At 36.9% G+C, this 16921-nt stretch overlaps 1 protein-coding gene across 7 annotated transcripts in view; it reads right to left on the bottom strand.

The window, feature by feature from the left end:
* TMEM67 (transmembrane protein 67) overlaps positions 1-11968 on the bottom strand; it is an 83245-nt gene extending 71277 nt beyond the window's left edge. For all 7 annotated transcript variants that reach the window (XR_006213152.1, XR_006213153.1, XR_006213154.1 and 4 more), the window contains exons 1-4: positions 11744-11968; positions 10022-10110; positions 7554-7647; positions 894-993 (exon numbers count right to left, since the gene is read on the bottom strand). Coding sequence is in view for 1 of the 7 variants with exons in the window: in XM_007082776.3 (XP_007082838.2) it covers positions 894-993; positions 7554-7647; positions 10022-10110; positions 11744-11966 (506 nt within the window). In the remaining 6 variants the exon portion in view is untranslated. The remainder of the gene's footprint in view (positions 1-893; positions 994-7553; positions 7648-10021; positions 10111-11743) is intronic.
* Between the last annotated feature and the right edge of the window lie 4953 nt (positions 11969-16921).

The raw sequence follows: 16921 nt of genomic DNA, 5'->3' as shown, positions 1-16921 counted from the left end.
GCTCTCTATAAAAATGTAAAGAATTTGAAATAGGGATACTGTGTTTGAGTTAGAGAGACAGGGCTGTGTGTTTATGTGGTGCACACATATGCACGCATAAAGGGGAAACAGGAAGTGATAAAGAACAGGGCTATTAATCAGGGTTTCTGGGTCACTATAATTACCATTTATCTATTAACATGCTTTTTTATGTAATATTATTAAAAAAATTTTTTTAATGTTTATTTATTTTTGAGAGAGACAGAAACAGAATGTGAATGGGTTAGGGGCAGAGAGAGAGGGAAACACAAAATCCAAAGCGGGTTCCAGGCTCCGAGCTGTCAGCACAGAGCCTGACGCAGGGCTCAAACCCACGAACCGTGAGATTATGACCTGAGCTGAAGTCGGATGTTCAACCGACTGAGCCACCCAGGTGCCCTTATGTAACATTATTTTAAAGCACAGTTCCTGGCACACAGTAAGGATGCTGCAAATAGAAGTTAATATTTATATACTATATATATTATAGATTATGTACAAATTTCATAATAACAAACAAAAAAAGCACCTTTTACTGAGCACGTACTCTGAAGCACTATGCTAAGAATTCACATACTGATTTCTGAGCTGTGATAACAGCCTAGGAAGTAGGCGGTATATTTCCATTCTAAGGACAAAAAGACTGACTTACTGAGCTAGCCAAGGTCAAACAACTGATAAGAGACTGAGCCAAGCTTTGAACCCTAATCAGTCTCATTCTCTGATCTTCAGCTTCTTTATATGTTAATATCTACTTTTATCTTCTTTGGGCTATTATGAGGAACAAGTGATATCATAGGAAGTATTTTTAAAAGGTATAGATTCCATATAAATGTAAGATGATATTTAAAGTCAGCACCCAGCACACCGCTTACCTGTTTCCTAAAGCATTTGCTACTGTAAAAGAGTTTTGATTTTCGTCACAGAGCTTACAAGTTGCTTGAGACAACAATGTTCCGTTAACATCTCTTTCCACTAAACAATTTAGAAACAAAATTAAGATGTAACTCAAAGTCAACATATAACCTTCTATAAACTTAGTACAGTCCCCTTGTAATTATTATAAATAATCAGGTATATTTAAGATACCTGATTTGTATAAGAGGAATGTCAAATACCACCATAACAAAGTGTAGAAAAGTGAAGCCTTCCTCATTCCCACATAAAAAAATTACAAAAATTAACCTTCCAAATCATAATAATAAATTATTATTTTTTTCTTAATTTTTCTTTTTTGTTACTTCTTACCTGTACGTTCCTACTACAGCAGGTATGCAGAAACAAGTAATTTCATAGACAGTTGATACGTTTCTACAACTTAAGAGGGTTTTTTGTAGCACCTATTAAAATGTTAAATTCACATATCCTACAACACCACAATTTCATTTTTAGATACCTAACCTACAGAAACACTTGTACATGTGTATAAGGATATTTACTGAGGCAGTTACTTGTTAGAAAACAACCTACATATTTAAAATAGCAAGATGATGGTATATTCATCCTACGAAATACTATGGAGTGGACTAAGAAGAATTAGGTAATCTAACAGATCATACTGGTAACTGAAAAAAGTTTGCTCTAGAACAATATTTTTGGTATGAAACATTTATGTTTGAAATGTTTGATATGAAACATAGGTATGAAAAAATGTGGCTGTAATGTTTATTTTAAAACAGAAAAAAAAAGGTTCTAGAAGGAAACACACACGCAAACGTGTATGTGCACACACATCAAAATGTTAACAATTACTTTTGGGGCTAAGGGAATTAACAGAGAACCAGCACTGAGAAAAATGGTCAAAGGGCATTACTCCTAATCATAATGTTATCAATAATGCTTTGTCCATAATGTTTTAAGTTTTTGCAAGATAGTAAAAATGAGTTTAACCAAAGTAAAGATGAATGACTTGTTTCTCCTACAGTCATCCCTATCCTCGTCTCAGTAAATGGCAATGCCACTGGACCATTTACTCAGGCCCTAGTCCTTAGAGTTTCCTCATTTCTTTTCATACTGTATATTAAAAACAATAAAATTAAAGTTAACAAAATAAATCTGAAAATCTTGTTAGCTCCTCCTTTAAAATATATCCAGAAACTGAATTATTCTCTCTACCTCCGCAACTCTACCCCAGGCCAAGGGACATCAATCTATCACCTGGACTTTTATGACAGCTTCCTAATTGGAGTCCTGGTTCTATTCTCTAGGCAGAAGCTAGAGCAAGACTTTTCAAAACTAAGTGTGATGATTTCACTCCCCTGAAAACTTTCTAATGGCCTTCCATCTCACTTGGGGTAATTTCTAAGGTCACCATTACAGCCAAAAGGCCTTACATGATCTGCAAACAATCACCCCAACTTTCCAGACCCATCTACTTCTGCTTTCCTCCTCATTTACTTTACCCACATTAGCATATTTGCTGCTCCTTGAAAATGCCAAATATTCTCTCATCTCAGGATCTTTGTACTTGCTATTCCCTCTGTCTAGAACGAGTCCCTTAGTCATCTACATGGCTCTGTCCCGCACTTCCTTCAAATCTTTGCTAAGATGTCACTTTTCCAAAGAGATCTTCCATGATCATCCATGTAAAATAACACTTGGCGTGCTCTCTCTCTCTCTCTCTCCCCCTCCCTCCCTTGTCTTCACAGCACTTACCACGCCCTGGCATATACTATTAATTTGCTTATTGCCTTCCTCTTAGAACCTAAGTTGGATTCACCACTGTCTGCCAGCACCTGGCAGGTAGTGCTCAATAAACTCTTTTTTGAATTTGGGAAATTTTAATTTGGAAGGTTTCACATAAAAATTGTGTATTTTTAGCATTTTTTTAAAGATAGGAAAATCTGATTTCATGGGACCCATGTTCCTACATGATGATAACCATTTTCTGGTACTGAACAGGGTACTGCTCAGTAAAAGGTACTGCTTTTTAGCTTCACTGCCGTTCTGTTAAGTTTTATAATTTTATTTTAAATTTTAATTTTTGTGAACAAATATTTATGATTAAATAAGTATGACAACATATAAATATTTCCAAGGATGTACAGAAACATATAAATACATAAAGCATTCTTGGAAGAACACAAAAGAAACTTAATAGTGGTTACATTAGAGAACTAAGAATAAGAGTGAGGGTGGAAGGGCAAGGACCCTTGGTTTTTATATTTTTCTATACTATTTACATTTCAAACCATATACATGTATTACTTTAATTTTAAAAAGTAAAAATTTTAAGTTGAAAAACATGGATATATCTTTTTAAGTAGTAAATCTACATGTGCTCTTATGGCACTCTCTCCAAAATACACTGCAAATAGACATTCCAATATATTTGCAATACATTAAAAACTTGGAAAGATAGAGAAAAAATAATTCCTTTAGGTTAATTTCTGGGAAATAAAATAGATGGGGAGTGTAGACTTTTATTTCTCATTCTATAGCCTCAAGAATTTTGATATTTTTAATGATAATTATTTTAAAATTATTTTTAAAAAATTATTTACCTGATTATCTGATCATTTTCTTTTTATGTCAGAAATGGGAAGAGTTGAGAGAAGCGGTGCAATAAGTAGGATGTACCCTCTTTCTGTACTCTTCCACTCCTCTCCAACCCCTCTTGCAAATTCACAGAACAAATCAACAGCAAAAGTTCAAGGTGGCTCTAAGGAGCTCATGCCATGGAGAATTTTAAGTACGTAACAGTAGCATCTAAGATAGTGAAATACTGTTTTCACAGCTGTCACTCAACCTTAAGGGGTCTCTAGGTGTCAGAGCCACCATCTGGCCCCCCAGGCATCTAGCCTCCATTCTCAGCAACCTACTAAAACTGCCACTTCTGTACCAGTGATCTCTGGCTGTCAAAAGTTGTTTCAGAAATTCAGTCCATAATGACTTCCTCACAGCATGAATCTATGAACCATCATCACCTTCATCCCCACTTAGAAATCCCAAAGATATTTTGACTTTTCCTTTTTCCTCATCCCTATATTCCTTCACTCATCTAGGTCTACTGTCATCCTTTTAATGTTTCTGGCATCTACTCTTTCGGGTATAATTCCCTCTAGCTCTGGTTCAGGTCCAGTAGTCACATGTCTACAGCACCAGAGCAGCCTCTTCACAGCTCTCCCTACTTCTGCTCTTCCACTCCTTAAATGTGAACTTCATGAAAGCAGGGACTTCGTGCCTGTTCACTGTATCCTCTTCACTGCTTTATGCTTTGCGCCCTTGCACAATGGCCAGTGCGTAGTAGGAGCTCAATAAATATTTGTTGAATGAACAAATGCAACAGATTGTTGCCAGATTAATCATCATTCTCCTGTTCAAAACTTTGAACAAAATGCCTATGCCTACAGAACATCCTACCATTCAAGGCCTTCCGCCATCTGTACCAAAGCACCTTTAAACTCAACAAACTGTTACCCTCCCAATTCCTTTATTTTCAATCTAGATGTTTGTGTTTATAATAATACTCTTGCTCACACTGCTCCTTCTGCCTAGATGTTCTCTTTCTTATTACCTTTTGAAATCCCATTAATCCTTTCTGGTCCCACGATTACACTGCCTCCTCATGACAACCTTCCTAAACAACCCTGGTTGAAGTGACTTCCTCTTTACAGAGCATTTATTGTTTATAAATGCTCATTTGAGGATTTAATATATGTGCCCCTGTGAAAATATTTTGTTGCTATTTTGCTCTGCAAATTACTTTTCCATAGGCATATCCTGCCTTCTAGCTAGATTTTAAATAAATTGATGGCAGAGATTTGTATTTCTTTAAAAAAATAATTTGGGGGAGGGGAGGCTCAGAGGGAGAGAGAGAATCTCAAGCAGGCTCCATGCTCAGTGTGGAGCCTGATGCAGGGCTCGATCCCATGAACTGTGGGATCATGACCTGAGTAGAAACCAAGAGTTGGACACTTAACTGAGCCACCCAGGTACCCCTATAAAATTAATTTTTGAATAGATAATATATAAATAGAATAAAAAAGGCACAAAAAATTTTTAAGTGAAAATTAAGTCTCTTCCATCCTTTTCCCCCCAGATACCGAATTCTCCTCCCTGGAAGCAATACTGTTATCAGTTCCTTGTAAATTCTTCCAGAAATAGGCTGTGCATAAACACATATGCATATATAATCTTTTTTAGAAAACATAAATGGTAGTTCACCAAACACAGAAAACAGAACTGATAAATAGCAGGTACCAAATAAATATTTGTGGATGAATGAATATAAACTTTATATACCTTGTTTTTTTACTTAATGGATCTTGGATTTGTTTTCACAGCAATAAAGAACTGCATTATTTTTCTATATAATAATCTATATTTTTCTGCATTCTATACCATTGTATGGATGTACCAGAGTTTATTTGACTAATCTCCTCTTAACAAACTTTTACATTGCTTACAATATTTTGTCTTAGGATTAATGTTTCAATAAGAAGCCATGCATATACTTCTTCAGACATATATTTCCCTGCATTGGAATAGGAAATTCCCAGATAAGGGCTAGCTGGGCAATGATCTGCATTTGATAAATACTGTCAAGTTGCTTTCTACAGACACTGCACAAATTTATAATCCTCTAGTAATATATGAATGACTATTTCCCTGTATCCTTACTTAACCAACTGAGCCACCCGGGCACCCTGAAATTCGTTTTTCTTTAGATTCATATTTAATATTTAGATATTTGACCTGAAATTTATTTTTTCTTAAGCAATAAGTTAGAAACCCGACTTAGTATTTTCCAAGTTTCCCCAACACCATTTACTAATCAGTCTTTTCTCCACTGACATGAAATACTACTTTTATCCCATATCACATTCTGATACAGATTAGATCTATTTTGATTCTCTATTTTAAGTCCCATCCATCAGTATGTGTAACCCATATACCAGCCATTCATATTATTACAGTAGCTTTAAAATGTACATAGTATCTGATGGGGTTATTTCCTCTTTCCTTTTTCATAATTGTCTTGGCTTTTCACATTTTCCAGATAAACTTTGGAATTAGTCTCTAAAACAGACAAACAATATTCTAGTAGAATTTATTAAGGTTCTGTTAAATGTATAGACGGGTATTGTGAGAGCCAACATCTTTTTTTTTTTAATGGTTTGTTTGTTTGTTTATTTATTTATTTATTTATTTATTTTTATTGTTTTAAATATTTATTTTTGAGAGACAGAGGGAGAGAGTGTGAGTAGGAGAGGGGTAGAGAGAGAGGAAGACACAGAATCTGAAGCAGTCTCCAGGCTCTGAGCTCTCAGCAGAGCCCAACATGGGGCTCAAACTCACAAACCGTGAGATCATGACCCGAGCCCAAATTGGACGCTTAACTGACTGAGCCATCCAGGTGCCCCTAATGTTTTGTTTATTTTTGTGAGAGAGAGACAGAGACAGAGACAGAGACAGAGAGAGAGAGAGAGAGAGAGAGAGAGAAGGAGAGAGAGAAGGAGTGGGGGACAGGCAGAGAGAAAGGGAGACAGAGAATCCAAAGCAGGCTCCGCATTGTCAGTGCAAAGCACAACGTGGGGCTCAAACCCATGAACCGTGAGATCACAACCTCAGCTGAAATCAAGAGCAGGATGCTCAACCGAGCCACCCAGGGGCCCTCTAATATCTTTATAATATTTAATCTTCCCCTCCAAGAACAAGGTATGTATTCCATTTATTAAAGCCAACTTTGTGTTCTGCAGGAGCATTCTAAGGTTCTTCAATTGATTTACCTTATATATTTCTTCTGAAGTTTATACAGGTGTTTTTTCTTTTTGTTGCTACTGTAGACAAGATCTTTTCTTCCTTCATATATTCTAAAGGATTGTTGTTTAGATAGACAAAGTCTACTAATTTTTTACCCCCAAACCTTTATTGTTTATGATAATTTTTAGTAATTCTCTTGGGTTTTCTAAACATATAATCAAATCATTAAAAATTAGTTTTTAATGATTTTTACTTCCTTTTTAATTACTCTACCACCTGTTTCTTTCACTTACCTAAATGCATCTTCATCTGGTTCCTGACAACAGAAATGCTTATACTTTCTCCCTATTAGGCACCATGTTGACTTTTGAGTTGAAACATATATACTTTATCATATTAAGGAAGTATCCATCTTATCCATCTAATTGTACATTGTTAAGACTTTTTTTTTTAATCAGGTAGGACTTTTTATTCTCTTCTCAATGCCTGCTGTTGACTTAAACATCATTAAATTCTGGGCAATAAAAAATACTGTTCACCAAGGTATTTCCATTAATGTCTTTATCAAAAATAACATAAGTGGGGGTGCCTGGGTGGCTTAGTCAAAGTGTCCAATTCTTGATTTCGGCTCAGGTCACAGTCTTGCAGTTTGTGAGATCAAGCCCTGCATCAGCCTTTGCACTGAGTGTGGAGCCTCCTTGAGGTTCTCTTCCTCTCTCTCTCTGCCCCACCCCTGCTCGCATTCTCTCTCTCAATATAAATAAATATATATTTGTTAAGTAGCGTAAGTGAAGATTCTACTACTTTTTCATAAAGAATCTACTTCTTACCTAAAATATGGCCAGTAGGACAGTGGCATTTTCCTTCTGCAGTTAAACCACCAGGGCAAGAAATGCAATTCCAGCCATCTTCAGTAACACCTTTCTAAATTAAAATAAATCAATAAGTAAATTCTCCTTCTTAATTGATGCTGTGAATTCAAGAAGCCACAGTAGTGTACAATTTGTAGTCAAGATTCAAATAAATCATGCATGTATGAGCTACATAAATATTTCTTGGAGAGTCAAACTGTGCTCACTTTCCAAAATTAAGCTATACATTATTACTATGTACAGACTACTGTTAACTCTGGGCAACCGTTGTTTCTTCTTCATGATTTTCAGTTCAAATGAATCATTTCTTTCAAAGTAATATTGCCATTCAGTTTTTCCATTTACAAAGAAAAAACAACAAAATTCAACAGCATTTAATCAACAGATAGTCAATTAATAGTTTGGTTTTACCTGTTCTAAAATATTCTAATTTTTACTTATTTAAAAAAAAAATTTAATGTTCATTATTTTTTAGAGAGAGAGACAAATTATGAGCAGGGGAGAGGCAGAGAGAGGGAGACATAGAATCTGAAGCAGGCTCCAGCCTCCAAGCTATCCACACAGAGCCCGATGTGGGGCTCAAACTCATGAACTATGAGATCATGACCAGAGCCAAAGTCAGATGCTCAACTGACGGAGCCAACCAGGTGCCCCTCTAATTTTTATAATCCAAATATGTTAGCTTTTAAAAATTAAGTTATGATTTAAAATGGGTGAATTTTATAGTGTATGAATAATATGTAAATAAAGTTGTTAAAGTTATAAGGATATTTCTTTCAATCCAGAATTGTTTGTATTAATGAAGGTTTTGTTTTTCTTTTTAAGTTTATTTATTTATTTTGAGTGGTGGAGGGGCAGTGAGAGAGGAAGACAGAGAATTCCATGCAGGCTCCGCACTGTCAGCACAGAGCTGATGCAGGGCCTGAACCCATGAACCATGAAATCATGAAATTCGAGCTGAAATCAAGAGCCAGATCTTAACTGATTGAGCCACCCAAGTGCCTCAATGAAGGTTTTTTATAAAATATGACATTCAAAATTAGGCATATTATATTATATGATTTTTCCTAAACCTGGGGCAAAAATATAATATCAAAAACATGAATGTAACCAAAATGAATAGAGAACAAATGGTAATAACAAAACAATGCCACAAATTATTTTTAATTTTAGTTGAAAAGACTGGATTTATCATGAAATGCTCCTATATTTGTCAGTACATTATACAGGACTATTTAAAAATTATGATTGTTGGGGTTCCTGGGTGGCTCAGTCGGTTAAGCATCCAACTCTTGATTTTGGCCCAGGTCATGACCTCAGGGTTCATTAGATCGATTCTGCAGTGTGCTCTGCCCTGATAGTACCAGTCTGTTTGGGATTTTCTCTCCTTCCCTCTCTCTCTCTCTCTCTCTCTCTCTCTCTCTGTGTCTCTCTCTGTCTCACTCTCTGCCCCTCCCCCACTCGTGTGCACACATGCTCTCCCTCTCTCAATATAAATAAATAAACATTGGAAAAATAAAAATTATGCTTGTTTAGTAATCTCACTGAAAATAAATTTTCTTTGTAGCCATTTCATATTAGCTTTTTATCATTGATAATTCATCTATGGTCAATATTTACAAAAATATAAAATACGTATTAAGGTGAAAATCAAACTTAAAAGTTAAATCAAGTTAGCCATAAATTAGGACAACTGGTAAATTAAACTAGTAAGTTAATAATAATCAACTTGATAGTATTTTAGACCATTAAATTCCCAGATTCAATTATTTTATTCAGATAATGAGAAGAAACATCACTATAAAAGAACTGGCTCACAAAGACTTCCAATTATCCAAAATGACTGGAAAATGTATTTCTGTTAATTAAGAATCATTACATATAGTAACTATTAATTTACTAATTTTCCTAAAATTATGATATGACTAACAAAACAGCAATAGATATTATTTAACCTCTTTAATGATGCAATTGGCATTTCATGAACTTATCACACCTCAGTTATCATTATAAACATGAATTGTTATATAAGACTGTTAACACAATAGGTGTAAGGCACAGAACTCAATCTGTACCAGTCAAAAAACTCACACATCCCAACTTGTTCTCTATATATACCATTCATCTATTTTTTTTTTAAGTCACTGAGTTACTCTATGAGGAAATATAAAGACACAAATATTCACAGCTTTGTGGTTTTTTAAATCTCAGACTTTAAAAACTAAGGCAATACATTTGTTTTTTTCCAAGTCTGCATAAAATTTCACTCATTTCCCAAAATTTACTCGAGGAAAACAAAGTTAATTTAACAATTTTGAGTTTTGGGACCATATTATAGTACAGCATTAAAATTAGTTTAAAAAAATAAAGATATGTTAATTTACTACTTTTTACAGTAAAATGATTTTAAAATAAATACTTGATACCATGTTTTCCGGGCACTTTTTACAAATAATATCAGGTCCTCCATTATTAGAGATCATCTGAAATCCTGGTAAACACACACATGAAGTTCCTAAAATAAAAACAGTCAATTTTGACCTTGGTAAATAAAAATAAAGCTCCAAGATAGGGAAAATTTTAATATTCTTACAATCTTGAGAAGTATAGCTGTTAATAGCAAGACTCTGGAATCAGCACTGCATGGGTTCTAATCTTAATTCTGCTATTCAGCTGTGTGACCTTTAGCAAGCTACTAAACTCTATGGCTTGGTCTCCAGTTTGGTAAAATGGGGACAATAACGGTACTTACCTCATAGGGTTGATATGGGTGTTAAATTAGTTATTATACGCAAAGATCTTGGAATGTGTATGGCACGCAGTAGGTACCATATGTGCTACCACCTTAAGTGCAAGCATAACTGAACTATTAAAGCACTGAACTTTAATTTTAATAATCAAACTATGCATTAACTGCTATGGGAAATTTTACTGTTCTATTTCATCCAACCATACACATATATTCAATGAATTCAAATTTACTTTGTCAAAACAAAACCTTATTAGCAAAGTTACCTTGATTCAAATAAAACCATTGTTTTCCTCTGGACAGACAGTAGACCTTATAAGATAATCACCATTCAACTTGCTGGACAGGTAAGGACAACATTCTCTAAGGAGGCATCAAGTGGAAACAGCACCCACAGGAATCTATGCAGTAGGATGCATCCAATATCTGGGTCCATAACTATGAAGCAACACCTTACAGTTTAAGAGTCGGTGAAATGCTTCCTCATTCATACATCCTCACCTGAGGAGCCGGCCCAGTCTTAAATGACAACTTTAATGAGGATATATCAAATTTGAAGATGGCAGAAAGTTAACACCATGGGTGACCAAATCAAGAGTGAAAACATTTTGGACCTTAGAATACGGAAAAAGTCTTATTCTGAGCAGTTTCAGTGAGGGGAACTGGGACCAAATGACCTACGTTTGAAGGGGAAAAAACAACAACAACTAAGTTTAATACAAAGAGACTTTAAGGGCAATTAGTAATATTCAATAATAAAAGGGATGAGTCCTAAGGAAATCTATATTAAGAACGCACTGTATAGTGGAAATACATGGGTTGAGACTGAGGGCAGAGAGACACCAGTTCTTCCAATCCACAATTTAGGTAACAAAGAAGATGTAACAACATCATCGAGGCTTGAATTTCCTTATCTGTAAAATGAGAAGACTGGACCTAATCATGGTTAAGGTCCCTTCTAGCTCTAGGTTTCTGGGATTTGAAGAGCACGATAAAGAGCTAACAACATTTATAAGCGCTAATTTGCATTCCCTCCCCAACCCATCCTGTGACCTACTTCTCTACACCTCGTTCCTTCTCTATTTTTTTTCTATCTTCGGTGGGCGACTTTCCAGGTGCCTCCCGAAAGACCCCTCGGATGAGAAGCGAAGGACTGGCGCCGAGAAATTAATTATCGGCCATGGCTCAGGGGGTAGCTTACTCGGGTTCCCCAACCTCATTTGTGTGCAAGCTGCAATCCTCCAAGGAAACCCACCCCTCAGGAGTTGGCAGTTAACTCTCCTGAAACATTTCTTCCCGCCGACGAAAATGTGTTTCAGAGACAGGGGGAGGGAGCAGCGGGCAACAACAAGCCTGGTGTGTTAAAACTCTGGCGAGGGCCCACCCTGAACGGTCTCACCTCGGGCATCCTGCCTCTGGTTGGCTCCACACGGCACACAGGACAGCGCGGAGATATCGAAGTACTGGTGGTGGCCGCACGACTCCGGCTGCAGGAATGGAAATGAGAAGGTCTGGGCGTGTGAGACTCGCGGGAGGGCCAACAGGAGGAATACGTTCACAGCCGCGGCGAAAGTGGACCAAGCCGCCATGGCTACCCTGGCCCCACCGCCGCTCGTCACCATGGTGCAGACGCCGGCGGCAGCGCAGTCTCCCGCGCCCCATCAGCCGCTGCGGCGAACCTGCAGAGCCGATTGGACGACTCCGCCTGGGGTTACGGAAGTGTCTGCCGTCGCCGCCTGGTTGCTAGGTGAGCAAAGCCTCGGGAAGCTGGCTGGTCTGGGATAGGAAGGGGTAGAGGTACAGTAACCCTGGAGGCTGGCAGGCCAACCCGCTCTTTAAAATGTGTTTCAAACTCTGGGACGCGACCCGTTACCGGGATTGTTATCAGTTTAGGAGGTCGGTAAATAGAATTTCACAGCAAAGACTATATGCGATAGGATGACAGAATTATGAGTATTGTTTCATTAAGCTGTTGAATGATGTTTACATCAGAATTTATCCAAATCAGGCCATTTTCGCGTTAAAGGAGACATTCCAACAGAGTATTTGCAAAATACATTTGTCAAAAAAGTAGAAAAAATCCACTGATTTGAAATATGCAATGCTGGAAGATTGGCTTAAGCACTAAAAAAAGATCTTTCCTGCCAGACTTTTTCTTTGTGTTTCTACTTTCTTTGTTTCGGGTAAAGGAAATCATGTATATAAAATTAGATCATCTTTACTCATTTGTGAATAAAGAAGGAAACTAATTTTTAACCAAATTTAAACATATGTGAATCCTGCCTTTCAAAGCAGGCATCCTTGAAGGCTATTAGCACCAAAACATTTTAGAATTACCTTTAGAGCCACTTTACAGATCATAAAATTTTATTTCTCAATATTTAAATCTCACTTCTGTTTCTGTTGTATTTTATTTTATTTTGTTCTCACACTCCCCACTCCCCCAATAAAATCACCTGGCATAATTTTCAGCCACCTTATCAATCAGTAGTAGCTAGAAACAACTTTTGGCTCTCTCTCAAAAAAAAAAAGATAGATAACTTTAACCAGTATCCACCATCAGTCCTAGTATTTTTCATGTGGCCTTCCCCAAAAGACCAGCATTCACTCAGTCACTAATATCTATGATACAGGACACAGTAATATGTTCTGAAAGCTCTCTCTTAAAAAGGAATCTAAAAAATGTTTTTGAGTAATTATGCATTGCTGGGGTGTTTTAACTGGTAGTGGAAATCATTTATCTGATTAAGATTTTTTTTAAAAGACATGTGACTATACAAATGTCAATGACTCAGAAAGGGTATGGTCAGAATAGTTGAGATTAATCTGCAAAAGCTTTGTATGGGTGAATTTTAATTCTAATCTTCCTTGATGAAGTGCATACTGTTATATGCTCTGTGGAGGGGATTGGGGCAATAACATTTACTCATTGCCTTCTATGTAATTAAGACAACAAAAGAGCTCCCATTCTTGGTTTTTCTTGTGTTCCACACTGTGCACTATACTAGGCTCTTGACAGCATTAATCTGAACTCTATAATAACCCTCTGAGGTAATACTATCCCTTTCTGAGGATCAAGAAAGTAACATTTTAGAAAGTGGTGGAACTAGAATTTATTTTCATCTGGCCAACTCCACAACCTGTTACCTTTCCAGTTTACTAAGTGGCTTCTTTGTGGAATAGAGGAAAAATTTGGCATATTCTATATATAGGATGAAACGATTGCCTTTAGTTAACAAGATGATACCTCCATTGTACACCACAGACAGGAACGATGATTGCCTAAGACCTTTGGGCACTGTACCTGACAAAACTGCTCCAAAAAGCTAAATAAAGTAGTGAAATGATTCAAAATAGAAACAGGTTTGACATAACTGTAGATACTATGGGTCCATCTGTATAAACTGCTTACAAGGATAGTGGAAAAAATGTTAGCTAAAACTGTTAAGTATAAATTGGGAGTGTATCATTAGGGATATTTCTGCTGCAAATAATAGATCAAGTAGTTTAAGCCAGTTCCCAATGGCTTAAACAAAAACAAACAGGAGAAGTCTGGACATAGGTGGTCACTGGTGTTCATTCAATGATGTCAGATAGTCACCTCTGCAGTTTTCTTGGCTTTTCCCTCTTAGTTGCAGGGTGCTTGCCCTATACCAGATTTAAGACAGGAACAAGAAAATAAGCTGAACCAGAGATATTTCCACTGTCTCTTAAAAGAAAAAAAAAGTAAATGCTTTCTCTATGTCATGTCTTATGCTAAACTTCTTACCTGCATCATTTCAGTATTTTTAACAGCCCTATAAATAGGCAGTGCATTTATCAGCTTAAAGACATCCCAGTATCACCCAGCTAAAATGTGGAAGAATTATCCATAGAAGTGGACGAGACTAGCAGAACATGGTTTAATGTCAGCTTATGAAGAAGTCTACCAAAAGACATGAGAGGATGGCTTCAAAGAGGATAGCAAATGCTTATTGAACACCTAGAATGAGATGGGTACTGTACCATGCCTTACCTACAATAACAAAATTAGGGCTATGGAAGAAGGGAGAGGCAGGGAAGGATGAATGAAAGAGCTGTTTAGGAGGAAGAATCGTGAGAATGTTAGGACTTGGACAGTGGAAGTAAAGAAACAAAAACAAGGATCACTCCCGGTTTCTGATTTGGGTAGCTAGGTGGATTGTGACATTATAGGAAAACAGGAAATATCTGGGGACAGATAAAAGCTTCTTTCTGAATAAAAAAAATTAATGGTAAAAATTAAATTTATAGAATTATCCATTCATGGGGAGTTGGGACCATGGATGATAATTTAAATAACTGATATTAATTTTTTGTTTTCAGTGTGTCAGTCACTGCAATATGTCATTTGACAAAATTGGGACCATTATAATCACTTTACTTTACAGATGAGAAAACCAAGACTTAGAAAGCATATATGACTTCCTAAGGTCATACTCAGATCATGATTCTAACTCTGGTAATTTGATACCAGAGCCCACATTCTTTCTTAAAAAAAAATAATAATAATGTTTATGTTTAAGAGAGAAACAGAGTGCGAGCAGGGGGATGGGCAGAGAGGGAGGGAGACACAGAGTCCAAAGCAGGCTCCAGGCTCCCAACTGTCATCACAGAGCCTGACACAGGGCTTGAACCCACAAGATCATGACCTAAGCCAAAGTTGGATGCTTAACTGACTGAGCTACCCAGGTACCCCTGGAGCCCACCATCTTGCCCCTGATTCTTTACTTGTGCTCTTGAACCCTTGGATGTGCTTTCTTGGGCATGAATAAAGAAAAGGGAAAGGCAGGTAAGCCCATGAGGGGGTTAATGCATTAAAGTATCACAAAGAATGTGATGAACAAATGCAAAGTGTGGAAGTGGAAGTTGTGGTCAGAAAGGGGAATTAGTGAGGTCAAGATCTTACAGTCAGGGCACTTTGTGTGTTAAACCCTACTCTCTTTCCCAATCTTCAGACTCTTGGTGCCAATTCCTACTAGAACTGCTGCATCACATTCAATATGTTCTAAACTGGATGGGCTTCCATAATGGAACACTCTCCCAGGTTTTCTCCAGGTGATTCCTAGAATAAACTTTCTGGTTATTCCTGCTCTTTGCCCTTTCTTGACTCAACTTCCTTTATCTAACTAAATATGGATAGTCCCTGAGGGCTCAGTCCTAGACTTTTGTCTCTTCTCATACTTTAGTTTCCCTCTGGATGTCAACCATATCCTTGACTTCACTGACCACTTTTTGCAGATGACTCACATATTTATATATATCCAGGCCAAATTTCTTTTTCTGAGCTCTGAACCAGTATTTCCACTGCTTGCTTGGAAGTTCCATTTGGGTGGAATGAAGCATCTTTAATTCAAGGTGTCCCGAAACAACCCATGATCTCCATCCCTTCCTCCACCCCCAACCTTGTCTTCTTCCAGTGTCTTCTATCTCAGTTAATGGTAACATCATCCCACCTGTAATACAGACCAAAACTCTAGGAGTCACTTTTGATGCTTTCCATTCTTTCATCCTCCCATTTCAGTCTAGCTAGACTTCTTAATTTTTTTAACTTTATTTATTTTGAGAGAGGGAGAGCGAGGGAGTGAAAGAGAGCAAGGGAGGGAGTGAGAAGTGAGAGAGAGCGAGGGAGGGGCAGAAAGTGAGGGAGAGAGAGAATCCTGAGAAGGCTCCATGCTGCCAGTGCAGAGTTCAATGAGGGGCACTATCCCACAAACCACGAGATCATGACCTGAGCCAAAATTAAGAGTCAGATGCTTAACTGACTGAGCCACCCAGGCACCCCTAGACCTCCTGATTTTTTGCCTTCTAAATATATCTTGAATTAATCACCCAAATATCCCTTGAATTCTTTTACTTTTCTTAACCTCTATTACCCTAAAATGTCTTCTCTCATATGAATTACTGCAATGACCTATTTTAAACCTTAATTTTCAGTTTTAGGCATTATCAGTTATTCTATTTTATTTTTTTATTGAGGTATAATTGACATATAATTTTTATATTGGTTTCAGGTTTACACCATGATTCAATATTTGTATATATTGATAAATGATCACCACAGTAAGTCTAGTTAACATCTATCACCATATATAGTTACAAAATTTTTTCTTGTAATGAGAACTTTTAAGATCTACTCTTAGCAACTTTCAAATATGCAATGAAGTATTATTAACTATAGTTGCTATGCTGTATATTACATCCCCATGACTTATTTATTTTACAGCTGGAAGTTTATACCTCTGGGCCCTCTTCATCCATTTCACCCACTCTCTACCCTCACTTCTGACAACTACCAGTCTGTTCTCTTGTATCTATGAGTTTGGGGATTTTTTGTTATCTTTTAAAATAGATTCCTCATGTAAATGAGATCATAAGGTATTTGTCTTTCTCTGTCAGACTTATTTCACTTAGTGTAATGCCTCAAGGTCCACCCATGTTGTTGCAAATGGCAAGTTCGCATTCTTAATTTTTTTTTTTAACATTTATTTATTTTTGAGAGACAGAGAGAGGCAGAGCACAAGCGGGGGAGGGGCAGAGAGAGAATGAGACACGGAAT

The sequence above is a fragment of the Panthera tigris genome, chromosome F2 (assembly GCF_018350195.1).
Source record: "Panthera tigris isolate Pti1 chromosome F2, P.tigris_Pti1_mat1.1, whole genome shotgun sequence".
Classification (NCBI taxonomy): Eukaryota; Metazoa; Chordata; class Mammalia; order Carnivora; family Felidae; genus Panthera; species Panthera tigris.
The sequence above is the reverse complement of the archived record's forward strand: the minus strand, read 5'-3'. Positions and strand labels throughout refer to the sequence as shown.